The 26,441-nt window shown below is 55.4% G+C and overlaps 1 protein-coding gene across 5 annotated transcripts; it reads left to right on the top strand.

The window, feature by feature from the left end:
- On the top strand, window positions 1–26,441 carry Csnk1e (casein kinase 1 epsilon). 5 transcript variants are annotated; one of them, XM_069999525.1, is made up of 12 exons: window positions 5–158; window positions 4,205–4,292; window positions 14,212–14,322; window positions 14,435–14,583; window positions 16,927–17,155; window positions 17,713–17,883; window positions 18,871–19,019; window positions 22,352–22,412; window positions 23,198–23,390; window positions 23,485–23,624; window positions 24,002–24,065; window positions 25,134–26,441. In XM_069999525.1, exons 2-11 carry the CDS (start codon window positions 4,217–4,219, stop codon window positions 24,016–24,018), a joined length of 1,296 nt encoding a protein of 431 aa, XP_069855626.1. In that variant the 5' UTR covers window positions 5–158; window positions 4,205–4,216; the 3' UTR covers window positions 24,019–24,065; window positions 25,134–26,441. The 5 variants fall into 5 exon arrangements, with proteins under 5 accessions (XP_069855629.1, XP_069855626.1, XP_069855625.1 ...); XM_069999524.1 differs by having other exon boundaries at window positions 22,337–22,412; XM_069999526.1 differs by lacking the exon at window positions 22,352–22,412 and having other exon boundaries at window positions 9–158.

The following is a 26,441-nucleotide window of genomic DNA, read 5'->3' as shown; positions in this document are numbered from 1 at the left end:
CGGAGCGGCGCTGGGCGGCGGCGGCGGCGGCTGGGCCCCGAGAGGCGGGCGCGCCGGGCGGGCGGCTCGGCGAATCCCCCCGCATCCGCCCGGACGGGCCGCCCCCGCCTGCGGCAGCGCCGCCAGCAGCGGCCCGGCACCGGCGCCTTCCCGGCGGGGTAACTATTGGGGGCCCGCGGGCCCGCGGAGGGGCGCAGGCCGGAGGGGAACCGGGGTCCCCCCTCTTCTTTGTTTTTGCGGGAGCGGGGGGGGGCGCGGGGCGCGGGAGGGCGGCGGAGGGCGGCCGGGCGCCGCCCGCGAGGACAAAGGCGCGGCGGGGACCGGGAGGAGGGGGCCGCCGATCGGCGGGGCCCCGGGCGCCCCCTCCCCAGCCCGGCCGGGGTCCCCCCGCCTTCCCCGGCCTGCGCTTCAGGGCCCCGGGGAGGAAGCCCAAGCGGGGTCCGGGGTGCCCGGCGCCGGCTGTGGGCTCGGGCTTCGCGGCCGAACCCCGGGCTGCTGTGGGGCTCCGCGGAGGAGCCGCAGCGCCCCGCGTCTCTCGTGGCTCCCCGGGGCCTCGCACCCGCGCCCCCCCCCCCCACCGCACACCCTGGCGCAGCGTGCGGGATCGGGGTGTGTGCGTGAAGTGGGGGGGGTCCCGAGGTGAAGCGGGGTGCGTGGGCACCGGGCCTCCGGCTTTGTTTTCCTTTGTGGAGAGAGGAAGGGAGGGGGTTATTTATCCCATTTCGGCGTTGGAGAAATCCGTGCTCGCCAAGTCTCCGGGAAACCAAACTGTTGGTGCCCGCGAGTGTGAGCCAGGGGGACGCGCGCGCCCGGGAGGCGCCCCAGGCCCGGCCAGCCCCCTCCCCGACTTCGCCCGGAGTTGTCGGGTCTCCTTCCCCTCTGACACAGCCTCCCCCAGGAAACGAGAGGAGAGGAGGGGGTACGCGATCGCAACTGGGTGGCTTTCACTCCATGCCTGTGTTTGGGTTTTCTTTGCGCCCTTTAATTTTTATTTTAAATGTTCTGCCCATTGACAAAGGGTCTTGGCTCTGGGCTAGAGGGGCGGCATCAGGAAGTTAAAATACACACACAACACACACGCCCTGCCCGTGTACAGCGCTGGTTTGGTAGTTTAATTTTTTCTAACCATTTGGAACTCCTAAATACTCAGGTCTGCCTTTTTTTTTTTTTTTTATAACTTTGTTTATCTCCTCTTCCTCCATCACCCCGTACCCCCACCCCCATGGGAGGGAAACACTCAAAGACTGGGAAAGCTGCTTTCATTTCCCGATGAACATCTTTCCTTCCCCTTCTTGGGAGGGCGGAGGGGGGTCCTGGGAGAGATGAGTGTTGGGACAGTCTGTGGTCTCCCTAGAGACCTAGGCCCCAGACCCTAGGAGACTTTGTGGCTGCCACCGAGCAGTTATATTGGGGTCCTGCAAGGCTGACAGCTTGCACCCCGCATCCACCTCTCAGCAGACGGCCTGGTAGCAGAGGGGCTGGGGGTCATGTGCAGTATATTTATGTAAGACACCCAGACAGAGGGCATGGGTATTTATATAACCCGGCGTGGGTATTTATGTAATATAGGATGCCTGAGTATTTATGTTCCTTTCCTAACCTGCGGCTTTCCCTGGCTGCCATGTGTGGTCTTTGCCGTGTGTGTGTGTGTGTGTGTGTGTGTGTGTGTGTGTGTGTGTGTGTGTGTGTGTGTGTGTGTGTGTGTGTGTGTGTGTGTGTGTGTGTGTGTGTGTGTGTGTGTGTGTGTGTGAATTCCCCCAACTGCCGTGTGTGTGTGTGTGTGTGTGTGTGTGTGTGTGTGTGTGTGTGTGTGTGTGTGTGTGTGTGTGTGTGAATTCCCCCAACTACCCACCTCGCCAGGCTCACCAAGCATGCTGCTCTCCATTATACTCTTGGCCAGGCATACTTGGGAAGTTGCTCTCTGCGTGGACATGGAGTGCGTGGTCCTGGCATGCATGGCATGTGGGTTTCCTGTAAATGTGGAGTCTTGTTGCTGGCAGCCAGGCCACCTCAGCTGGGCCAGGCCACGCCAGGCATGTCCACGAAAAGCCTTGATGGAATGTCCAGAGTTTGGGTGACATGACATGCCAGGGGCTGCTTCCTTGTGGCCGTGCTAAGGCCTGTTGTAGTGGTTTTTCCGGACGCCGGTGCGGTGCTGGGTGCCTCCTGGGCTGGAGCTGTGGCTTCCCTGGCTCTGCCAGGGCCAGCAGCTCCGCCCTGTCAGTGAAGTAGTTCTCTCCCAGCTCTCCAGCCAGGCCTGGGTAGCCCTTGGTATGGGGAAGGGCAGTCCCTTCATGCTAGCATAGCTACCATGCCACCTTCCTGTTTTGCACGAGAGAAGTCCGGTGCGTGAGGGTGGGAGGTCACCCGGTGAGCATGGGGCTGGGTGGCTAGGTGGGTGACTTCACAGGTCCCAGGTGAGGATGGCTGCTGGTGGGCACCAGGGCAGTGAGCAGGCCTCTCAGGACCTGAGTTTCTACCTGAAAAGTGAGTTGTTCCTCCAGGTCACTTAAACTGGCTTTGTGAAGGCACTGAAGTCAGGACCTCTTCTTTTTTTTTTTTGTCTGTCCATCTTGGGGCTTGAACTCTGGGCCTGGGTACTGTCTGTCAGCTCTTCAGCTCAAGGCGAGTGCTCTACCACTTGAGCCACAGCATCATTTCATTTTCTGAGTAGTTTATTGGAGATAAAAGTCTCACGGACTGGGCTGGGAAGGTGGCTCAGTGGTAGAGCACTTGCCTTGCATGCTCGAGGCCCTGGGTTCGATTCCTCAGCACCACTTAAGAAAAAAGGTAGAGCGCTAGCCTTGAGCTGAAGAACTGAGGGACAGTGCCCAAGCCCAGAGTTCAGGCCCCACGACTGGACCCAAAAAAAAAAAAAAAGTCTCACGGACTTTTCCTGCCTAGGCTGGCTTTGAGCCACCATCCTCAAACCTTAGTCTTCTGAGTAGTGAGGATTACAGTCATGAGCCACTGGTGCCCGCCTGACCTTTTCTTCCCTCTGTTTCCAGTTCCCATTTCCTGTCCCCCTTTTCCCGCCAGCAGCCCAAACTGCCCCTGCCTCTGAGCCTCACTTGCTGGCCAGGAGCACAAGTGTGCAGATCTCTGCCCCAGGGTGGCCCAGGCCCTGTTGTCTGTGGGCTGCAGGAAGGAGGGAACCTGTTCAAATCAGAGCCCCTCCTGCCCCATGGGTTCTGATGGCTGCAAACCTGCCTTGGCTCTGTTTTTGTACATGGCCCTTGCAGGAGACCCTCTACCCACCTAGGCTTGAAGGAAGCCAGCCCCAGAAGTTCATCCAAAGAGATCCAAAGACACACGTGTAGTCAGGCCTGAGAGAAGTTCTGTGTCCTGTCCTGAGCAGTGTAGGGAAGACCACTGAAAGATCCCTTTCCTGAGACATCCCCCCCCCCCCCCCCCCCCCCGCTTCCTGCAGCGTACACTGGGCCCAGGCCATGCTAGAATGACAGCTGGGCTGTGGAGTCCTGGCCCAGTTTTGTACACTGCATGCCGGATAGGAGAGGCGCCTGGAGTGCAGGGGAGACCCTGTCATTTCGGAGGCCTAAAGGCCACTGAGCAGCACCTTTGGGACCCCTCCTGCCGTCTGTCCTCCCATCTGTGGAGGCTAGGACTTGGCTGGTGGTTACAGTGGCCCCTGGTGGTCAGCTCCTGAGGGCCAGGCCCTTCTCTGAGGATGTCTAAGCCTCCCTGGGAGTGTGGAGAAGACTTTGTATCTCTGGCCTCTGGAGGAAGGTGGGGGTCACTGAGGGCAGAGTCACTGGGGCCCTCTGCTCCCACTCCCCTCTCTATGCCTGTTTCCCTCTTTGTCCTTGATTTCCGTTTCTGGGGGCTGTGGCCTCTTGTGACCAGTCTCACCCCCTCAAAGCCGCCTCCTCTTGGAGGGGTTCCTGAGTGAGTGTTCCCCAAAGAGATCCTCTGGGCTGTTTCCTCTGGGGTCTTGGCTTTAATTTCAGACTGGGCTGAAACCTGTTCGAAACCTGCCTCAGCCGTTCCTCTTGTGTGGGCTACCTGGTTACCTGACACCTGGTGCCCTCGGGCAAAGGGAGGCCCAGTAGCTTCCTGGATGTGGGAGGGAGGAGTCTGGCCTTTCAGGTCCCTTGCAGCTTTGTCTGGCCTTTGATGAGGGAAGAGAGGGTCCCCTCAGCAGCTCCCTGTTCTTTGACCCCCATGATTCTGTTTCTCTCTGCAGCAAGTGTGAACCATGGAGCTGCGTGTGGGGAATAAATACCGCCTAGGGCGCAAGATCGGCAGCGGGTCCTTTGGAGACATCTACCTGGGTAAGAGTTCCTGGCTGCCACCTGAACCCAGGAATAGTGGGACAGTCCTGGGAAAGAGCGGGGGAGAGGAGCCGGAGGAAAGAGCGCAGGACTTTGGGGTCTGACGCTCCAACTTTGCTCCGGTGGCATAACTTGCCAGTTGCGGAAAGAAGCCTTAGCTAGAGGGGATCGTGGGGTAGGGGACTCCCTTCACAGCTGGGTGGGCGGGCTTCCCACTTGCTGTGCTGGGCAGAGAGTATTTTTAGCTCTGATCTCCAGCTGTGGCTGACCTGGGTCCCAGTTGCGTGTTGGAAACACAGGCTGGGCTGACACCCTGGTCTCTGGCATCCCAGGAGAAGGGTGCTCGTGGACAGAGGGCCTGGCCCCCTCTCTGTGATCTGGCCTCCTGGAATGTAGCCCTGGCAGGCTGTGGAATGACGCAGGGGAGGGGTCTGCACCCCCAGGAAGCTGCTCTGTCTCCGGATGTGCTTCCGGTTAGAAGTCTGAGTTCTGATGTTGCCATCTCAGCCCTCTGGCCTGGGAGACAAGAGGCTTCTGCCTTTGGATGCCGCTGTTGTAGCCTGTGGGGCTCATGGTTGTGAGTCATGGCTTCCTTCGCAGTTGTTGGTCTGCATGGAGAAGTTTTATTTTGGTAATTGTCAGTGAGGGGGGCTTACAGCTGTGAGGGCCACGGTGGCCAAGTCCCCGATGGAGGGTTTATCGGTGGTCTTGTCTCTGCCCTCAGAAGCAGGCCTGAGCCATTTTTGCACCAAATCACTTCTGTCCTGGGCAGGGAAAAGGGACGAGTTAGTGTGCCATGTTCATTAATTCAGACTGTAAGGCCTTTTTCTTCACTAGTGGTTAGGGTCCCTGTTCCCTTGGCCTAAAAGATCTCTCTCTCTCTGGGAGACTCAGGGCAACTGGGTTCCGGGGACACTGGATCTCCTGAGCCCTTACCTGCCAAGTCTCCCTCAGGGCTAGCCTGGAGATGGTGCTGGAGGTACAGCCAGCCAAGGTGACCTGCCATGGTTATTACTGGAAAACTAGCTAGCCAAGACCTGTCCAACACAGCATTGTTAAGCAAGAGTATAGAAAACAGGCCTGAGTTCTGGACCTTGCTTTGTGATTTAAGTGCCCCTATCTACAAAGTTTATGTGTTGACACTGCCTGACTAATCAAGCACTGTTATTAGATAGCTAACACTGCGGGCGCAACTGGCTACTCTTCCCTGGAAACAGGGTGGGAGCAGAAAGAGGGAAGACCAGGGTGCTGGTGGAAGTGATTTAACCCAGGGTGATGGTGTACATCTCTGGAGGATTGCTTGAGGATTGCTTGAGTTCAAGGCCAGTTTGGGTAGAATCAGGAAGTGCTGTACACCTTCCAGGTCCTCCCGGAGGAGAGGTGGGCTTGTACCTGTGCCCCAAGGCCTAGCCTATGGCTGTCCATGGGGTGTGTCCAATGAGCCCTTGTTAGTGAAAGAATGAGAAAGCAGGAATTGTAGCTTGAAGAGCCTCACTGTAAGATGACAGGAGGTTGGTTGGGGCTCGGGGGCCAGGCTGAGTTGAGGATCCCAGTCTTACCTTCATTTGTTGGGTGGCCTGGGAGAAGTCGTGTCCTTTGAGTCTTAGCCTGTCTCTTGTTGGAGACCATAGGCGGGTGAAAGCCCCTAGTGGAATCTCCCAGATTTGGAACTGAAAGACACAAAGGCAGCTCTTGGCACCCCTTAGCTCAGACAAGCTCCTGCTGCCCCAGACAGCTCCCAGTCCCGGCCCTGTTTTTGCAGAAGGGATGTGGAAGTCCACAGGAGGGGCAGCCCACGCCACTTAGGAGAGCCACTGTCCCTGGTGTCCCTGCCTGGGGGCGGGACTTCCTGTTTCCTCATGGAGTCATCTTGCTTATTTTTAAATCTCGGGCTATATTGACTCCTTTTAGTGTCTGCTCTGGAGTAAATTGATTTCCTCTTGCTGTGCCCTGGAGCCAATGATGGCCTTTGCCAGCCTCAGCTTCCCCTTCTAGAGAGTGGTGGTGTGAGGAGCAATGGGATCCTGCTGTGTAAACACCTGCGTGCGCCTGGCCCAGCAGAGGCACTTGGACTGTGTCCTGCTGTGTCCCTGCCCTTGTGCTCCTTTGGGCCCTGCTGCTTTCCAGGGATCTTGGGCCTGCATGGGAATGGAGCCAGTTTTCTCATGCTGAGCCTTCCCTGGGATGCAGGTGTTGGGGCTCCGCCCTTACACAACTCCTGTTGGCGCCAGCCTCCGCTCCTGTCTTTTGGCTTGGGGACAGTGGGGTGATTGTGGGGGCTTCCCCAGTGGAGCTCACTGGCTCCCTTTGTTCAGAGTGCTGGCCACGTTCTGGTCACCATCACCACTGCAGGAGCCTGGGACTGACCCCTGAGGACCTACAGGGGGCCAGCACAGCTCCCAAGCGCTGCTTTCCAGGACTGGGGAGCACACTGTGATGTGGCTGGGAAAGGCTCCTGGCACTTGTGGGGACCATTGGCTTTGAACCTGGGGAATGCTGTAGACCTCTTAGAACTGCTGGTCCTTTGCTGGGTGTCTGTGGCTCATGCCTATCATCCTAGCTATTCAGGAGGCTGAGATCTGAGGATCACGTTTCAAAGCCAGCCTGAGCAGGAAAGTCCATGAGACTTTTATGTCCAATAAATGACTCAAAAAGCCAGAAATGGCACTGTGGCTCAAGTGGTAGAGCGCCATCCTTGAGCTGAAGGGCTGAGGGACAGCGCCCAGGCCCAGAGTTCAAGCCCTACGACTGACAACAAAAACAAAAACTGCTGGTCCTTTGCTCTGTAGGGAACCGAGCTGCCGTGACCGCCGCCCCCCATAGGTGGTTATGGGGGAAAGGGGGGTGCAGTGAACACTCCGGGCCTCTGATAGATGGGCGCTTAAGTTGCTGCCGTTGGGAAGGGGGTCAGATGTCCTTCATCCCTCACCCTGTTCCCTGCCAGGGCCCCCAATTTGTGTGCAGGTGTCTGCCATGAGCTCCCCCCCCCATGGGTTGGCTGGCTCCCTGCCCATTGTTTCCCCTCCAGGGCCAGCCAGGCTGATACCCTTCTCTGTATTTGTTTTGGGTGTGGGCCCCTTGCAGTGGGCTGCAGTGTCTCAAGGATGGGCCAGTGCTGTGTGTGAACAAGGCCATGTTTCTGCTGGCCTCCAGGCTGTTGTCCACCGGGGCCCCTCTAGCATGGCCCCTTATTACAGCACATGCGGCCCGCTGCCTGGATGGCCCTCCCGCTGGGCTCCCTCTGCAGCCCCTGCCCTGGCACCTTCCTCCAGGCCAGTTGCCCTTGGCTGATTGCACAGAAAGTGAGCTTGGCTCCAGGGCAGCCCTGCTCCCACTCAGCTGCTCCATGCCCCGTGCCACCTGCAAATTGGATAAATGAAACACCAGAAAATTGGGATGGAGGAAGAGACAGGTGGCCTCGGAGGCTAAACTTCAAGTCCTGGCTCTGCTCCACCCAGGTCTGCCCAGCCTGGCGCTACTTAACCTCTCTGGACCTCAGCGTGGAGGTTGGGGGAGGCCTGCTGCCCCACTGGCACTTCCGGGCTGTCGTGGAAGGTACCGGGGCTCGTGGGTCTTGAAGACCTTGTCTAACAGCTCAGGACCCTGGAAGTTGTTTGATGTGTGGTCATTTGGAGACTTGGTTTTCTCATGTGTCGAGATGCTGGCAGGATGGAGTCAGGGCCCACGGGAATGAAGGGCTCTGTCTGCCTCCACCTCTGCAGCGCCCATGCCCCACACGCATCTGCTGAAGGTCCTGTGCCCTCGGCTCCAGCCTGCACAGCTCTGGTGGCTGCCTCTATGTCTCCCCCCATGCTGGAATCTCCTCAGCCCTTTGCATCGAGGTCAAGGAGTGCCCAAAGCCCCTGTGCTGGTGCTGGGAAGGTGGCTTAGTGGTAGAGTGCTTACCTAGCATGCATGAAGCCTTGGGTTCGATTCCTCAGTACCACATAAACAGAAAAAGCTGGAGGTGGCTGTGTGGCTCAATATCATCTTCAGCCACCCAAGGCCCCACCATACCAGACCACGCAGTTAGTGGCACTCCCTCCTGCCAGGCCTTTGCGCACGCAATGATGTGTGTGGGGGGGTGGGTGGCACAATCCTGGTAGCCTTCTCTCCAGGGAGATGCCCCCCCCCCATCCCGCCCCGTGTCTCTATCTCCTGACTCCTTTGTTCCCATGCGGTCAGCTGCCGCCTGTCCCCCTCCCTCCCTCCCCCCAGTCCATGTCTACAGCCCAGGCTACTCATTCCTCTTCACCCCTCCCACTGTGGAGCGACTGCTGTGTGCCAGGCACTCTCGTTGCTAGAGCTTATCTGTGCCACAAAACAGCCTAATGAGCTAGAGCCTACCAGTGGTTTGCAGATGGGTACACGGCACAGGGCAGTGAGGTTCCCTGGCTCCGAGGGGGCACAGGCAGGACTGCTGGACTCCAGCAGCTGTCCCTGGAGTGGATACTTGCGTCCATTGCATTCCCATGCCCACATTGGGATGGGCATGCTAGCAGATTCCAGAGCACCCCACTTCCCTCCTGTACTGTGTCCTCAAAGCCCCTCAGAAACCTGTGCGCTCTGCTGAGCACTTTCACAGCTTGCAAACCAGCCTCTCCCATTGATTTTACTTTTCTTTGATATTGCTCATAACTCAAACACAAGGCTGGGTGTGGTGGCTTGTGTCTGTAGTTCCAGCTTGTTGGGCACAGAGATGAGATAATGAGACCCTGTCTCAAAATGAAAATAAAAAAGCTAAGGCCAGGTCCTAGCTACTGAGGAGGCTGAGATCTGATGATCATAGTTTGAAGCCAAAGCCAGGCAGGAAAGTGCGTTTTTTTTTTTATCATGGGGTTTGAATTCTGGGCCTGCACTGTCCCTGAGCTCTTCAGCTCAAGGCAAGCATTCTACCTCGAGTCACAGCACCTTTTCCAGTTTTCTCATGGTTACTTGGAGATAGGAGTCTCATGGACTTTCCTTCCCTGGGCTGGCTTTGAACCGGGATCCTCAGATCTCAGCCTTCTGAGTAGGATTACAGGTGTGAGCCACCAGTGCCCAGCTGAGAATCTTATCTCTAGTTAACCATCAAAACACTGAGGGGCTGGGAAGGTGGCTTAGTGGTAGAGCGCTTGCCTTGCATGCATGAGGCCCTGGGTTTGATTCCTCAGTACCACATAAGCAAAAAGAAAAAAGCCGGAAGTGGCACTGTGGCTCAAGTGGTAGCTTGCTAGCCTTGAGCTGAAGAGCTGAAGGACAGCGCCCAGGCCCAGAGTTCAGGCCCCACGACCAAACCCAAAAACAAACAAACAAAAAAAAACACTGAAAGTACATATACAGGGTTGGGAATGTGGCTTAGGGTAGAGCATTTGCCTAGCATGCATGAAGCCCTGGATTAGATTCCTCAGTACCACATAAACAGAAAAAGCCAGAAGTGGCTCTGTGGTTCAAGTGGTAGAGTGCTAGCCTTGAGCATACCGAGGCTCAGGGAAAGCGCCCAGGCTCTGAGTTCAAGCCCCAGGATTGGGAAAAAAAAGAGAGAAGAAAGTACATATATACACATATGTGTGTGTGTGTATATATGTGTATATATACACACTATACATATATATATACGTGTGTGTGTGTGTACACACACACACACACACACACACACACACACACACACACACACACCCCAAAAACCAATACAATAAAAAATGTGTTGAGTAAAAGAAACAACCTAGCACTGGTGGCTCCTAGCTAACCAGGACAAGACTTGGAAGATTGCCATTCAAAGCCAGCCTGGGAAGAAAAATCTGAGAGATTCTGTCTTTGAAATAATCAGCAAAAAGCAAGGTCAAGGGTGTGGTTCAAGTGCTAGAGCACCAACCATAGCAATAAGCTGAGTGAAAAAGCATGAGAGCCTGAATTCAAGCCAGGGATCAGCTCTCCTACCTCCCCTGCCAACAACAGATTACAGGCTGGGAATGTGGCTCAGTGGTAGAGTGCTTGCCTAGAATGCATGAAGCCCTGGGTTCTATTCCTCAGTACCACATAAACAGAAAAGGCTGGAAGTGGCACTGTGGCTCAAGTAGTAGAGTGCTAACCTTGACCAAAAAATACTCAGGGACAGAGCCCAGGCCCTGAGTTCAAGCCCAGTGACTGGCGTGGAGGGGGGAGATTACAAAAGATCACAATCTGAACTGTGTCTATGAAGAGTGAGTTCCTGGGTTACAGGATTTGTGGGATGACTACTAAAGGGTAAGGCTTGTTTGCAGGTTGATAAAAACATTGTAAAAGGGATCTCATGACTGTTAGGCAACATTGTGAATACACTCAGAACTGGTGGGTGAACTGTGTTTTGTGTACATGTATCTCAGTAAAGAGGCTATGCAGTTAACATGTAACAATGTAACAAGGAATCCAGGGGGGGTATCACCTGGGAACCTCCTGTTTCTTTTTTTCTTCTTTTTTTTTTTTTTTTTTCTGGTTGTCTTGAACTCTACCTTGAACTCTGAGCCTTGGCGCTTTCCCTGCGCTCTTCAGCTCAAGGTGAGCTCTCTACTGCTGGAGCCACAGCCCCACTTCTGGTTTTCGAGTGGTATATTGGAGGTAAGAGTTTCATGGACTTTCATGCCCGGGCTGGCTTTGAACCATGATTCTCAGATCTCAGCCTCCTGAGTATCTAGGATTACAGGCGTGAGCCACCCGCGCCCGGCCCTCATGTTTCTTTAAGAGAGGGAGGAGTAGAATACATGTTCCACTTCTGCACAGAAAGCCTTCTTCCTCATTCTCTACCCATTCCTCATGTTCTGTTGTCTGGATGGGCTGTTCTTTAACCAGTGCCCAGACTGGACATGGGGAGAGGTCCCTCCAAGCTGTCATAGTTACAAACAGTGTTAGCCACAGCCTTGTGAGGCTCCTTTGCATCGCTGCAGGGTGTCGGCTAACCCCCAGGAAAGGGAGGTGCTGGTCACCCCCTTACCTTCCCACTGCCCCTGCCAATGAACAGATGCTGTCTTGTCTGGGAACTTCTGACAGCCAGCTGAAACATAGTCTTTAGGGATCATTTAATTCGCATTTCTCTTAAGGAGGCTGCACATCCTCTGGGATGAGTAAGCCATTCATATTAATGATCTTTCTCTGGGAAGTCTGTTCACATCCTTCACCCTGCTTCCTGTTGAGTCTCACCTACCTGCCAGCACAATAGTTTCGTTTCTGACCTTTTTGCCAGGCAGAGAGGTTCTCTTTTTGGAAGAGAGGGAGGATATTGAGAGAGAGGCAGAGCGCATCGTAATTAATATGAGAGCCCCTCTCATCTGAGAGCCCCTGGGGTTCCTTGCTGGCCTTGTCTCCTTTCCCCTTCACCAGTAGTCACCAGCTGACATTTTAAGTTATTCCCTTTTGTTGAGAGTTACATCGTATGTTTATGCCCCCGAATTGCATTGAGTGTTGCGTGCTTTGAAATTGAGACAAATAGGTCTATGCTCTCATCTGACACTTGCTTTTGAAGTAAAATTCATAACATCAAATTAGTTAGGCATCTTAAAGTAAACAGATCAAAACCCAGTGTGATGGTACATTCCTGGAATCCCAGCATTCAGGAGACTGAGGCCGAAGGATCTAAAGCTTACGGCCAATCTAGGCTTCATAGTGAGTGAGACTGCATCAAGAAAGAAAGGCAGAAAGAGAGAGAACAAAAGAAAAAGAAGTGGGGTTCAGTGGCATTTACTGCCATGCATACAACAGAGCACCCCATGAGGTCCTAACACACGCTTCCTCTGCCCTCTTGGAAAAACTTAGTTCTCTTCAGGCAGCCATCTCTGTGTCCCCTCCCCTTCCCCACCATCCCATTTCCTGCATCTGGAGCTGCCTGTTCTGGGTACTTCAGAATGGAGTCCTGTACTGGTTGGTTGGTTGTTGTTTTGTCGATTGTGGGGCTTGAACTTAGGGCTTGGGCCCTGTCCCTGAGCTCTTTTGTTCAAAGCTAACACTCTACCACTTTTGAGCCACAGCACTGGAGATAAGAGTCTCATGACTTTCCTGACTGGGCTGGCTTTGAACTGTGATCCTCAGATTGCAGCCTCCTGAGCAGCTAGGATGACAGGCGTGACCCACTGGAGCCCAGTTTTACTGGACATGTACAGCGAGATCATGGCCTGCTGTGCTTCTTAGAAATTCCGTACAACCTTTCTTCCTCCCCTTGGGTTTCTCCTGGCTGTGGTATGAGCTGCCTGGGCCTGGGCCAGTGCTGGTCTTGTCCCATCCCCCAACACCAACACCCACATCCTTCCTTGGAGATGCAGCTTTTCCTGGTGCTTCCTTGCTTGTGTCTCCTGGCCATTGAGTCTGCTCAATGCTTACATGATAGTGCCCTGCTATCAGCAGCCTCACTGCTGGTCCTGTGAGGGACCCCACTCCTCTACCCAGCTCACTTGTTCTTTTGGATAATGTTGTTAATTGTGGGTTTGTGTGTGTGTTTACGTGTGTGTGCACATGTGTGCGTGCATGCGCGCACACACACACAGCACTAACTGGGGCTTGAGTTCAGGGCCTTTCATTCTTGCTTAGCTGTTTTGATCGAGACTGGCACTCTACCAATGCAACAGTGATATACGCAAGACCCTATGTTGGTAATGATCTGTACAACTTGTTGGGGGGGGGAGGTTGGAAAGAGGGAGGAAAAGTAGGAGAAAAATGAGGAAAGGAGTAACAAGTTTGACAAGAAATGTACTTATTACCTCACTGCTATAAAGGTAACCCCTCTGTACATCACCTTGACAATAGTTAAAAAAATAAATAAATAAAAAGGACTGGCACTCTACACAAGAGCCACACCTCCACTTCTGGCTTTTTCCTGGTTCATTGGTGATAAGAATGTCAGATTCTCTGCCTGGGCTAGCTTAAAGCCTCGATCCTCAGATCTCAGCCTCCCCAGTGGCTGAGTCTCTCCGGCAAGTCTTGCTAACTTTTTCTCTAGGCTGCTGGCACTATAATCCTCTTATCTCTACTTCCCAATTCTCTGAGATTATAGGTAAGACCCTCGATGCCTGACCTGTGATTTTCTTTTCTTTTCTTTCCTTTTTTTGTTCCTGTCCTGGGGCTTGAACTCAGGGCCTACCTGCTATCCCTGAGCTTCTTTTGCTCAAGGCTAACACTCTGAGCCACAGCACCCCTTCTGATTTTTTTTCTGTGTATGTGGTACAGAGGAACAGAACCCAGGGCTTCATGCATGCTAGACAAGCACTCTACCACTAAGCCACATTCCCAGCCCCTCTTGTGATTTCTTGAGCCCTGGGCTAGGCCCAGGCTTGAGAGCTGGGCCTCCCTGTGTGGGAGGATTTTTGGTAGAACCTGTCTTGACTTCAGATGAGCGTAGGAACTGAGGAGAAGCAGAGGTGCAGACAGGACCCTCATGCCCACACTCAGAAGCCAAGAGAACTGGGGTTCATACTAGTTCGTCACTCCCTAGATACGTCTCTTGGCTGGGCCTGTTCCCTCCCCTGTGTAACAGGGATACTCAAGCGAGAGATGCGGGGAGGTGAGGTGATGGGGCCATCTTGGAAGGTGTCTGCATTGATGGGAGTGGGGGGTCAGGGCTGGTTATTGAGTTCAACCCTTACAGAACCTTCTGCAGGAAGCTCGGGATTATCCAGGGTATTCACCTTCCCACTGGACTCCTGATTCCTCTCCTCAGCCATTTTGGCTTCATCGGTCTCCAGGATTAGTCCAGGGCGGGATGGTAATGGAGCTCATGGAGCTCAGCCTCTTGGATCTCCACCTTCATGTTTCAGTGAACTTCCAGGTCTGTGTCTTGCTGGCTGGGCTGTTCTCGCCTTCTCTGTCCACAGCCTCTGGGCCCTGTGCCCCAGGCGTGGGCTCAGCAGCCTTGGAAATGCTGAGTGGGGACGACCAGCTGGCTGAGGTAGGTAACCCTGCTCCTCTGTCCTTGCAGGTGCCAACATTGCCTCTGGTGAAGAGGTAGCCATCAAGCTCGAGTGTGTGAAGACGAAGCACCCGCAGCTGCACATTGAGAGCAAGTTCTACAAGATGATGCAAGGGGGAGGTGAGCCTGGGCTCCTGCGGGGGGAGGGGCGGGCACTTGACAAGATGTGGGCTATGCCAACGGGTCGGGAGGGAGCCACCCGGGCCGTGACTGCCCCTCTTCCCTGCCGCAGTGGGAATCCCGTCCATCAAGTGGTGTGGGGCTGAGGGCGACTACAATGTGATGGTCATGGAGCTGCTGGGGCCCAGCCTTGAGGACCTCTTCAACTTCTGCTCCCGCAAGTTCAGCCTCAAGACGGTGCTGCTCCTGGCCGACCAAATGGTGAGCCCCAGCCCTGCATCTTGCCCGAGGGCACAGATGCCAAGCCCTACCTCTGAACCTGCTCGGAGTGCTGGAGGAGGGGTGGAGGACAGGCCTGGCTGCTGGTTAGGGATCTCGGTCCCCTGTGGCCAGATCCTCTGGTGTTTATTTATAATGCAGATTCCAGGCCCAACTGGGCACCAGCCAAGCCTGCCTCCTGCCGTGGGGCCTGGGCCTTCCCCTTGTGGTGACCCAAGGTGAATGGTTAAGCCTCTGAGCCTCCATCCCCTGTGAGTCTCCGCGTTGCCAGGCTCTTTTGGGGAGTAAGTGAGATGTCACACGGTGCCTGGGCCAAAGTATGTGTTAGGTCTGCATCCCTGGTGCACAGAGGAAGGCTTTGTTAGAGAGACAAACCGGGCCGGGCAGGGTAGCCACACCTGGAATCCCAGCCACCCACACTGAGGCCAGCCCAGGCTACCCAGTGAGAAGTCTGAAAACAAAACAGAAAGAGATAAACGCTGGACTAACAAAGCCACTGAGGGACGGATTATGCACTTAGCCGGGAGGCCTTGGGTTCCATCTGTGGCACCGCACAATAGAAGAGTTAATGGATGTGGACGTGGGCTGTGCAGCGGGTGCTGTCCCTGGTCTGTGAACACCCTGTGTTTGCAGGTAGTGTGTGTACAGAGTGGGTTATCAGATACACACAGGGAAAACCCCCAGGGGAGTTCTAGGAGATACAGTATTCAGCCCTGCTAAAGCTGAGACCCAGAATGGGGTCAACTGACCTGCCAGAACACATGGCGTGGCATGAGTGTTGGAGTTTAAGGGCGGGGGAGGGGAGAATCACCACTTAAAGTGGATCTGGTGCTGGGCACCAGTGGCTCACGCCTGTAACCTTAGCTACTCTGGAGACCAAGATCTGAGGATTTTGGTGTAAAGCCAGCTGGGGCAGATAAGTCAAAGAGACTGTTAGCTCAAATTAAGCAACAAAAGGCTGGCAGAATTGGAACTGTGGCTCTAGCTGGTAGAATAAAAAAGCTCAGGGACAAGTGGCCCAGCCTGGAGTTCAAGCCCCAGTACCAACACACACACGCACGCACACACACGGGTCTGCAGGTGTGGCTCAAATGATATAGAACCCTGACAACCTGACTAGCAAGCATAAGGTCCTGAGTTCAAAATCTCAGTACTGGGCTGGGAAGGTGGCTCAGTGGTAGAGTGCTTGCCTTACATGCATGAAGCCCTGGGTTCGATTCCTCAGCACCACATAAGCAGAAAAAGCTGGAAGTGGCACTGTGGCTCAAGTGGTAGGTAGAGCGCTAGCCTTGAGCTGAAGAGGTCAGCGCCCAGGCCCAGAGTTCAGGCCCCACAACTGACAGGGAAAAAAAAAAAATCTCAGTACTGCCAAGAAGAAAAAATATCAAAAAGCAAGAAGGGGTTGTGTGTGTTTGACTTTGGTGTCCCTTGGAAGTTCTGATGAGCCCTGTCTTTCGTGTTCCATCTCTTGTCCCTCTGGGTCTTCTTTGGTGTTCCCAGCCCTCCTCTTCTCCTGATTGTGATTGTCTCTGTGTCTCTAGCTCTCCAATTCTGTGTGGGTTGAGCCTCGCAGGGTTCTATAGGGGCCTGAGTGCATTAGGCTTGAACTCTGGGCCTGGGCAATGTCCCTCAGCTCTTTAGCTCAAGGTTAGTGTTCTACCACTTTGAGCCATAGCGCCACTTCCAGTTTTCTGGTAGGTAATTGGAGATAACAGTTTCACACTGGGGCTGGGAAGGTGGCTTAGTGGTAGAGAGCTTGCCTTGCATGCATGAGGCCCTGGGTTCGATTCCTCAGCACCACATAAGCAAAAAGAAAAAAGCTGGAAGTGGCGCTGTGGCTCAAATGGTAGAGTGCTAACCTTGAGCCGAAGAGCTGAGGAACAGCGCCCAGGCCCAGAGTTCAGGCCCCATGACCAGACCAAAAAAAAAGATTTTCACAGACTTTCCTGCCTGGCCCAGCTTTGAACTGTAATCCTCAAATCTTAGCTTCCTGAGTAGCTAGGATTACAGGTGTGAGCCACTGGTAATCCACCGGTGTCCAGTTCCTTTGGAATCTTGACATGGGCTTTTCTCCTCACTTGCTCTCCCTGTCTGTCTCTCATCATGTCCTCATTTGGTATTTGCATTCGCATTTGTGAACTCTTCTTTCAGACTCCATCCTAATGTCACTTCCTCCAGGAGCCTTCTCTTTCTTCTGAAATCATCTTTTCTGGTCCTTGGTCAGGTCAGGGACCTGATCCTCCAGCCTCAAATCTAGGCCAGCCTAGAGCACATGGTACAGGCCCTTCCATGGAACACTTGCGTCCCCTCTTCTCCTTTCCCCAGATCAGCCGGATCGAGTACATCCACTCCAAGAACTTCATCCACCGGGATGTCAAGCCCGACAACTTCCTAATGGGCCTGGGGAAAAAAGGTAACCTGGTATATATCATCGATTTCGGCCTGGCCAAGAAGTATCGGGACGCCCGCACCCACCAGCACATCCCCTACCGGGAAAACAAGAACTTGACGGGCACTGCCCGCTACGCCTCTATCAATACCCACCTGGGCATCGGTGAGTGAACTGGCCTGGAGCCAATGCCGCTGGCCCTACTTGGTTTGGAGGCCCCCGCACGTTTCCGGGGAGCCTCAGACAGTGACACCCCTCCACCTCACAGCCCCGTGTCTGGAATTGATCCCCAGCTTGCCTATTTTAAGTAAAGCTGCACATGCCTTCATGTGCCCTGCTTCATTCTCGTAGCAGCGTAATTGTGATTTCACATTTGGGATGCTTCAGAGCATGCAGCTGAATGAATGTCTGAGTCGGTTTTGACCCCAGCCCAGTCTCATGCCACAGCTTTCGCCCTCTTCCCCTGGGAGGGGAGGGGTTGGACAGGTGAGGGATCAGTAGTACCCACCCACTATTTAGTGAAATAGCGTCTGAGCTTGAAAAACTGGGAAAGCTGCAGGAGGAGGACAGGTCTGTGTAAATCCCAGGGCTGTGGGGAGCGAGCGGGCACTGGGCAGGGGGTGTCTGGTATGGGTGCCTGCTCTGGAACGAGGCTGAGGAGGAGCTGCAGACCCGAGTGGGTGGCCAGGGCCTCTCACCTCACTTCATCTCTGGCTCCGCAGAGCAAAGCCGTCGAGATGACCTGGAAAGTCTGGGCTACGTGCTCATGTACTTCAACCTGGGCTCCCTGCCCTGGCAGGGCCTCAAAGCAGCCACCAAGCGCCAGAAGTATGAGCGGATCAGCGAGAAGAAGATGTCGACACCCATCGAGGTCCTCTGCAAAGGCTACCCCTGTGAGTAGCCGGCGGGGAGGGGCAGGATGAGGCTCCCCCAAGTCCATACACCTGAGCACCGCTCACAGGCTGCCTGCTGCTGAACAGTGTGCTGAGGGCCCCCAGTTCCCCAGGCTCCTTGGCTGTTAGACACCAGGTGTCTCCAGTCTACACTCCTGCCTTGCCTCCGAGGGGCCATCTCCTTGCCTAAACCAGTTGAATAGCTTAGGTCACATACACATCATTGGTTTTGGATCAACCTTAGAGAGAGAGAGAGAGAGAGAGAGTGTGTGTGTGTGTGTGTGTGTGCGTGTGCGTGCATGTGCATGTGCACACGTGCATGCATGTGTGCTGGTCCTGGGCCAGTGAACCTAGGGCCTAGCAGCTGTCTCTGAGCTTTTTTGCTCAAGCTTGGAACTCTTACCACTTGAGCAATAGCTCCACTTTTTTTTTTTTTTTTTTTTGGGTGCGGTTGTGGGGCCTGAACTCTGTGCCTGGGCGCTGTCCCTCAGCTCTTCAGCTCAAGGCCAGCGCTCTACCTCTTGAGCCACCGCGCCACTTCTGGCTTTTTTCTTTTTGCTTATGTGGTGCTGAGGAATCGAACCCAGGGCCTCATGCATGCAAGGCGAGCGCTCTACCACTGAGCCACCTTCCCAGCCCAATAGCTCCACTTTTAATTGAAGATAAAAGGCTCATGAATTTTCTTACCCAAGCTGACTTTGAACTGCAGTCCTCAGATCTCACCTGCTGAGTAGTAGCTGGGATTACAGGTGTGAACCACCAGCACCTGGCTCTGCCTAGCCTTTCCAGATGATGACAGCCGTGACCCGAGTGCTGCACAGCCATTGCCGGGAGCAGCTCTGCCCACGGCTGCGGGCTGTTCTTTCGTCCTGCCCTCCTAGGTTCAGAGCATCTGTAGGGGCAGCAGGTGGGTGGGCACAAGCGTCTGCGTGCTTCTGGGAGCATGGGCCTCACATGGCCTCCTCTGTCCTCCGTTCTCCCCGCCAGCCGAGTTCTCAACATACCTCAACTTCTGCCGCTCGCTGCGGTTTGACGACAAGCCTGACTACTCCTACCTGCGCCAGCTCTTCCGCAACCTCTTCCACCGGCAGGGCTTCTCCTATGACTACGTCTTCGACTGGAACATGCTCAAATTTGTGAGTCACCTGGAGGCTAAGGAGGGCTTGGGGGACTGGCTGGGGAAGGCCCTGACGCCTGGTGCCAGAGTGGCCTGGTGGCGGGCGGGGCTCCCGGCAGATGGGAGATTCGAGCTGGAAAGTGGCAGTGACCTCGCTGGTGTCCCACATGCCCCCCTCTCCTCCAGCTGCACCTACGTAGAGGGGGTATGCCATCGTGGGAGGCGGGGGTCAGGCCTCTGGCAGGCGCTGCCCCTTGCCGGGCCATGGAGGACCTGGCCCTGCTTCAGGTCCCTCCAGGGTCCCGGTGGCAGGTCGTGGATGGTGCTGTCAGGCCCCTCTGCCGCCCTGATCGCTGTCTGCACCATCCTGTTCCTCTTGTTCTCCACGTGCCAGGAGGCCACCTTCGCCCAGGCCTCCTTGGCTAGCCTGGACCTTTTCACAGTGGCTTCTTTCTTTCTGGTCATGGGACCGTGGGTCTTGCTAGGTCGTTCTGTCTCCCACATTTAAGGGCCCTTGGGGGGGGGGGGGATGGAGAGAAGCGCTCGACCGCCGTTCCTGGAGCTCCGGAATCTGTGAAATCGTATGTCTTGTTTCACGTCTCTTCTGGAAAAGGGGGCTCCCTCGAGCCAGGCTCAGCCCCGCAACAGCGACGCTATTGCACCGCCTCGGCCCCTTCCCTGGCCATGCGCCGGGCCGGTGTGCCCACCCACCTACTGGTAAGGACCCACCGACGCTTGCCACTCCCGAGACCTGCCACTCGGCCAGTAAGCGTGAAGCTGAGCTTCAGCTGTGATCTCTCTGTCCCTTCCAGGTGCCCGGCGCCCCTGGGCACCCAAGGCCCCTCAGATAGGCCCCTGGAGGAGATGGAGGAGGTAGAAGAGCTGCCTCCCCAAAACTACTGGCCTGTGGTCTGGACTCCAGGGCCCCAGTTCTGACATTACCAGGTGTGCCTGCAAGCATCAGGGCCAGGCCTGAGCAGGCATCCCTTGGGATGGAGGGGCTGGCAGCCCCCTGAGAGACGGCCTGCCATTCAGTGGAGAGGGTGTGGAAGAAAAGGCCCTGCGTGGGATTTTCAGGAATGAACCAGCTACTGAGAGTCAGGACAAGCCTGAAGAAGGAATTGTGGCCTTTACCTGGAAGCGTCCTGTGGACACAAGCGCCAGGACCAGGCCTCCTCGTCGTCATCGTCGTCGTCAGCTTCTGTATTGACCCTGAACTCATTAAAGCCTCGCCTCCCTGCTCTCTGCCCTGGTGTGCGTCTTTTCACGGCAGCCTGGGGGCCAGATGCTGAGGACTGGGGCCATGGCCTCCTGAATGCCACATTGGTGTCGGGGCTCCTCTTCCCTCTGAATCCATTGGTGGACTGGTCTTGTTTGTTTGTTTGTTTATTTATTTATGTTGGTTGTGGGGCTTGAACTCTGGGTCTCTGTGCTGTCCCTCAGCTCTTCAGCTCAAGGCGAGAGTATTCTAACACTTGAGCCACAGCGCCACTTCCCGTTCTCTGGCGGTGAATTGGAGATAAGAGTCTCATGGACTTTCTTGTCCTGCCCAGGCTGGCTTTGAACCATGATCCTCACATGTCAGCCTCCTGCGTATCTAGGATGACAGGTGTGAGCCACCTTTGCCCAGGCTCTGGTCTTGTTCTTTTAAAGAGGACAACAGAGGTTAGGTAGGGAATGGGTGTCATAGGCCAGGAAGCTTGGGGAAAGGCCTATGTGGCCCTCCTCAGTAAGTGTGGAAGGTGGGTGCCTCCCAGCATGGAAGAGCCTGGGTGCTGCTGTAAAAGGTCAGCTCTGTGATGGGCTTAGCCCTTCCTAGGCTTTAGGGCAAGAACAGATTTCACACTCCCTAGACCTGTGAGATCCACTAGAAAGTTACTGACCGCCCGGTGCTAATCTTTAACCCACTCAAACAAATACAGATGAAGCCAGTTCAGTCGCCTTTGCCACATTTCAAGTTCTCAGCCGCCATTGGCGGCCGCTCTGCCCAGCAAGGCAGGACATTTGTCATCCCAGAAAGTTCTGTGGACAGCTGGTCTGGATGGCTCCGTCGTGATTCCTCCGGCGGGCCCAGCCAGCACGGGCCAGGCCAGGCCAGGCCAGGCGCACCTTCTCCACTCCACGGCTGGGACTCGGACCACCCCTCCCTGGGATCCAAGGCAGAAGAAAGGCATCAGCACTCATGTCTGCCCCTGGTGAGCCCCAGCCACAGGAGCATCTATAGACCATTCAGGAGCGAGGTCACACAACTGTCACTCTAAGGCCAGGCCAAGCCACCCACCCTGCAAGAAGCCATTACTAGCACCTCGCAGCAGACAGGTCTCCATACTGGACACCTTGGACTGTGGACTCTTCAAAGGAGCTTGACCTTCGCCTTGACCTTGCAGTCGCCGTCCCATGTCATCAGGGCACCTGAAATCTGGGATCCTGTTCTCGGTACATGGCCACTGTTCTGCGGTCCAACCAGCTGGCTAGGATGCCAGGAGGAAGCGCCACCCTGCCACGGACAGAGATCCAGATGACCGGATGTTGACATTTTTGTATTTTCTTATGGGCCAATAAAGATGGGAAAAGCTCCCTAGTGTCTCTTTCTTGATGCGGCGCTTGAGCCCGTGGAATGGTAGGATAGGCCTCTTCCTCCTGCCCATGGGGTTGGCATTGGCCTGAGCCCACAGGGTGGCCAGGGGCTGGGGCTGTGGGGGTGCGCTCAGCTACTGGCTCTACAGTGCTATTTGTGTTGCCCAGTTTCACCAGTGTCAGTTTCCCTGCAAGGAGAAATTGTTTGGCCTTTCCAAGTCAGTGTGCCCTGACCCCAGGTGGATCTTGTGGGTGCCATTTGTCTCCATTTGGGCTGTGCTTCTGGCCAAGTCTGCCAGCCAGTGAGTGAGCGGACGAGAGTCCAGTGGTCCCACGCCTGTCGGGTGGGCTAGTTGGGATGACTGGGAAGGGTTCTGTGAAGACAAGTTTCTAGACAGAGTAGAACTAGGTGGCAGGACCTGGGTTCAAATCTCCAGCTTTTCTCTCATCCTGAGGCTCTGTAGCCAGAGCAGATACAGTAAGGTTGTTGATACCTGTGTCCCGCTTCTGGTTGCAAAGCCTGCCTCAGAATGGACCCCAGGAAAAGACAAGATGGCCAGCAAGGCAATACTGACCCAGCCTGACTTGGTTACCCCTAGGGTTCAGTAGTCATTCTAATCCCAGCCCCCACCAACCTGAGAGGCCTGGAGATGCTCACCCATGTCTCTAGGGCAGCAGAACTTTCTCGGCTAGTTTCTGGGAAAGATGGGATTGCCCACACCCCGTGGCCTATGACCAGACTCCTAACTCAGCCCACAGCTCTCTCCTCCACAGATCCGGCCCCCCTCACGCCAGCCCCCTGCCCTTCCCTGTGGATGGCCCCAGGACCAGCTAGGTAATGCAGCGAGTGCTGCTCCATGCCCTGCTCCTCCCCGGGCCTTTCTCCCTTCCTCCTGCACTGGGCAGCAGTGGCTAAAGGGCCCCCGGGGCTCAGCATCCTTCCTCGCCAGCCTTGCCTGCTGGGCTCTTTCCTTTCTGTGGCAACCAGCCCAGCTTCTCCTCTGGCTTCCCCAGTTCCCATCCCAAGGCTCACAGCATCTGTGTGGATCCACCGGGCCTCTCAAGTAAAGCTTGTCAGGACCCGTGGTTGGGTCAAGGGGTTGGGGAAGGACTTCCCCCTGATGAAGAGAGCCCCTGTCTGGGCATCAGGTGGGGGCGTGAGGGGCACCTACAGTCAAGTCCCAGCCCTGTCCTCAGCTAGTGCTGAAGTCAGCCTGTGCTTTCTTCTCCGGACAGACACCCCCTGTTTAAATGTTAGGTAGGCCTCCGAATTCTTCCCTGCTTGGTTTGAAAACCTCAAGGGGTGCAGGGCTCTTTTTGGGGGGTCGGGGGGGAGCTAGGTTGTAGGTTGTAGAGGCCAAAGGAAACCTTGGGGACATCAGCCCCTCAGTTCTGACTCCAGCTGGAGGCCAGAGCACACAGCTTCCGCTGCTTCTCTCCCTGCCTTCTCCCGCCTTTGGGTGCTGTGTGGCTTTGTTTCTCCGCTCTGTGAACAGGGGCCATCTCAGCCCTCCTGGGTCCTGGGCTCTTGCTTTGTTAGTGAAGGTTGACCAGAGGGCTTTGAGACGCTCTTCCCCCTGCCCTGGCAGAGCTGACCAGTCTCCTCTGCTGTCCTTGTAGGGTGCAGCCCGGAACCCCGAGGACGTGGACCGGGAGCGGCGAGAACACGAGCGAGAGGAGAGGATGGGGCAGCTGCGGGGGTCCACAACCCGAGCCCTGCCCCCTGGCCCGCCCACGGGTGCCACTGCCAACCGGCTCCGCAGTGCAGCCGAGCCTGTGGCTTCTACCCCGTGCTCCCGCATCCAGCAAGCTGGTTTGTAGAGGCCTTGGGCTGTGGGCTGAACCTGAGGGGGCCGGGGGTTCCTGGTGGCCACACTGAGTGGCTCTCCACACTACCCACCCTCCAGGCAATACTTCTCCCAGAGCGATCTCTCGGGCCGACCGGGAGAGGAAGGTGAGCATGAGGCTGCACAGGGGCGCTCCGGCCAACGTCTCCTCGTCAGACCTCACTGGGCGGCAAGAGGTCTCCCGGATTTCAGCCTCACAGGTGAGCGGCCCTCACCCCAACCCCGTCTGGGCCATGGCAGAGCGAGAGCCCCTGGGTGCAAGTCCAACCTCCCTGCCAACTCCGATCACCCGGGAGCAGGAGACTGGGCCTCACCCAATCCCAAGGTCCAATCAGCCCCATTTCCTGGAGCCTGCTGCAAATAGTGCGGTACCCCCACACCCACCCCAGGGTGGCCTGGAGTGGTAACGTGGCCTCCTGGGCGGTGAGTGCTCTGGCTTCAGAGCAGGGACCCTTGAGGGCCAGTGGCTTCCCAAGCCCCTCCTCCTGGCATGAGAGACCTGGTGGGGGTGGGGTGGAGCTCCACAGTGGGGGGAGGTTTGCCTGAAACTTAGCCCATCTCTGCCCCCTCTCCGAAGACAAGCGTGCCATTTGACCATCTCGGGAAGTGAGGAGAGCCACATCGGACCAGTGTTTGCTTAGGTGAGTGTTGTCTGCTGTGTAAGCAGGCCCACCTGGCAGGGCTGAAGCCACCTGGGGCCCCAGGGAATGCTAGTGTGTGTCAGTGAGGGGGAGGCCTTGGAAGGAGAGACCATGGACTCCCCTCAAAACAAGGCCATGGCTGGGGGCACCTTGAACCTCCAAACCAAGGCTTCTCGAGGAGTTGTGGGGAGCCAGTGGCTCACGTCTGTAATCCTAGCTACTCAGGAGGCTGAGATCTGAGGATTGTGCTTCAAAGCCAGCCTGGACAGAGACTGCCAACTAACCACCAAAAACCTGGAAATAGAGCTGTGACTCAAGTGGTAGAGCCCCAGCCTTGAGCAAAAAAGCTAAGAGACAGTGTCCAAGATCAAGAAACATGCTCAGCCAGACACCGGTGGCTCACATCAGTAATCCTAGCTACTCAGGAGGCTGAGACCTGAGGATCGCAGTTCAAAGCCAGCCCAGGCAGGAAAGTCCGTGAGACTCTTTAACTCCAATTAAGCACCAGAAAACCAGAAATGGCGCTGTGGCTCTAAGAGGTAGAGCGCTAGCCTTGAGCTGAAGAGCTGAGGGACAGCACCCAGACTTCAGGGGAAAAAAACAAAAAAACAAAAAAAACACTCCCCTTCCTCTCCCCTCTCCCACTACTCCTACACCTTTGGAGTCTACCAGACTTGGGGCCCAGGCTTCCTGTGCTAAGCTGGGGCTCTGTGTGGATTCGTTGTGCTAGTTAATGCCTGCCCCTTAGGACCACCCTCTCTCTCCAAGGCCCCCCTCAGCCTCTGGACTGTTGAACAAGTTCAGTCCTGCAAAGCATTAAGAACAGGGACTGTTAGAAGGCCTATATGGCAGCTGGGTAAGGCTGCTCTGGGCTGTCTGAGGCCTTCAGGCAGTGTGGAAGAACTCTGGGCAAAGATTTGCCCTCACTAAGGTTCCCACCCTTCCCCCTCTTCTCCCCCCCCCTCCCCCCACCCCCAGCCCAAGTGTGACAAGCTAGGCTTGGAGCAGGCTTTTCCATATCAGCTCTTACACCAAAGGCACCTAATTTCTCTTTCTTTCCCCTTCTAGTGTCTTCACTGTATTTTCTTTTAAAAAACAAAACAAAACAAAAAAAAGATGGAAAAAAAACCACTCAAATGAACAAGAAAAAACAAACAACCCAGCACAAAACCGACGATGGATTTTGTTTCTTTGATTTTTATTTTGCCAACGGCAAAAAGATGGGTCGTCCTTAGCCCTGAAGACTCCTGTCCCTGCACTGCCTGCTGTCCCCAACGTCCAGGCTGCCAAACGCTCCCCCACGAGGCCAGGCACAGGAGCCAGATGCCGAGCCCCACACCAGCCACGCCAGCCACGTGTCCCCAGCACTGCCGCCACTGACCACGAGGAATCCTGTCCCAGTTGGAGATGGAGAGCCTAGGCTGGCAGCCGGAGTTGCTCACGTCTGGGATGGTTTGGCCAGTCAAAGTCAAGTCCTGCTGGGTTTCCTAAGCCTTGGATCCAAGGAGTCATCCCCACCCCCCCTCCCGGGAGATTACAGTGGCCACTTCCTGTTATACTTTCGCAATGTCTCCTGAGCATTCGGGTCTTCCCTTCACCTCTCTGTGGAGACCTTTTGTGGGTGGCAAGTTGGTGGCCATGATGCCTTTGTGTGTGTGTGTGTGTGTGTGTGTGTGTGTGTGTGGCCATGATGCCTTTGTGTACGTGCGTGCGTGCGTGCGTGCGTGCGTGCGTGCGTGCGTGCGTGCGTGCGTGCGTGTGTGTGTGTGTGTGTGTGTGTGTCCTGTTTCCCAGAGCAGGTGCCTTACTCACCTGCCAGGCCAAGTTTCTATTCTCATCCCCTGAAAAGGAGAGGGGGTGGACAGTGACCTCCACATCCCTCAGGGTTCAGAGCGCCCTTGCCACCACTGCCCCCCAAGTGCCCACCTGTGGCAGCTCCATCTTCCATTCCTGGTCTTTGGGCAGAGTCTGTGGATTGCCTCTGGCTCCGGGGTGCCAGTTCCTCCCGGGGCCCGCCAGCCTCCCTGGGCCTCTTCTCCCTGGGCCCAGCCTTTTGGAGGGGGAGCCTGGGGTCAGGGCTATGTGTTGGATTTAGCCTTCCTAGTTAACAACTGGTTTTGTTTATTTTATTTTTGTTTGTTTTCTCGGTGTGTGTATTTCCTAATTTATTTACCTCTGTTTTCCCCTTTTTTTTCTCTTTTTTTTTAAATTAAAGAGCAAAGCTTTTTATTACTTTGTAATTTAAAAACTGAAAAAAAAATTACTGAAGAACTTTGGGGGGACATTTTGTACTTTTTTCCTGTGTAAATACTGGACTTTTTTGAGCTTTATTGTGGTTGTTAATTTGAAGTAATAAAGTAGAAAAGAATAAAGTGA

Source organism: Dipodomys merriami, unplaced genomic scaffold, assembly GCF_024711535.1.
Source record: "Dipodomys merriami isolate MVZ:Mamm:240054 unplaced genomic scaffold, mDipMer1.0.p SCAF_55, whole genome shotgun sequence".
NCBI lineage: Eukaryota > Metazoa > Chordata > Mammalia > Rodentia > Heteromyidae > Dipodomys > Dipodomys merriami.
Note: the sequence above shows the minus strand (reverse complement) of the source record. Positions and strands in the feature narration are given on the sequence as shown.

What these genes read in the sequence shown, in the direction of transcription:
- Csnk1e (XM_069999524.1), top strand. Translation starts at nt 4,217, where the DNA reads ATGGAGCTGCGTGTGGGGAATAAATACCGCCTAGGGCGCAAGATCGGC. An exon ending in CCTCTGCAAAGGCTACCCCT is followed by an intron (nt 17,884 to 18,870) that starts GTGAGTAGCCGG and finishes TCTCCCCGCCAG; the next exon opens with CCGAGTTCTCAACATACCTC. An exon ending in CTCCCGCATCCAGCAAGCTG is followed by an intron (nt 23,391 to 23,484) that starts GTTTGTAGAGGC and finishes CCCACCCTCCAG; the next exon opens with GCAATACTTCTCCCAGAGCG.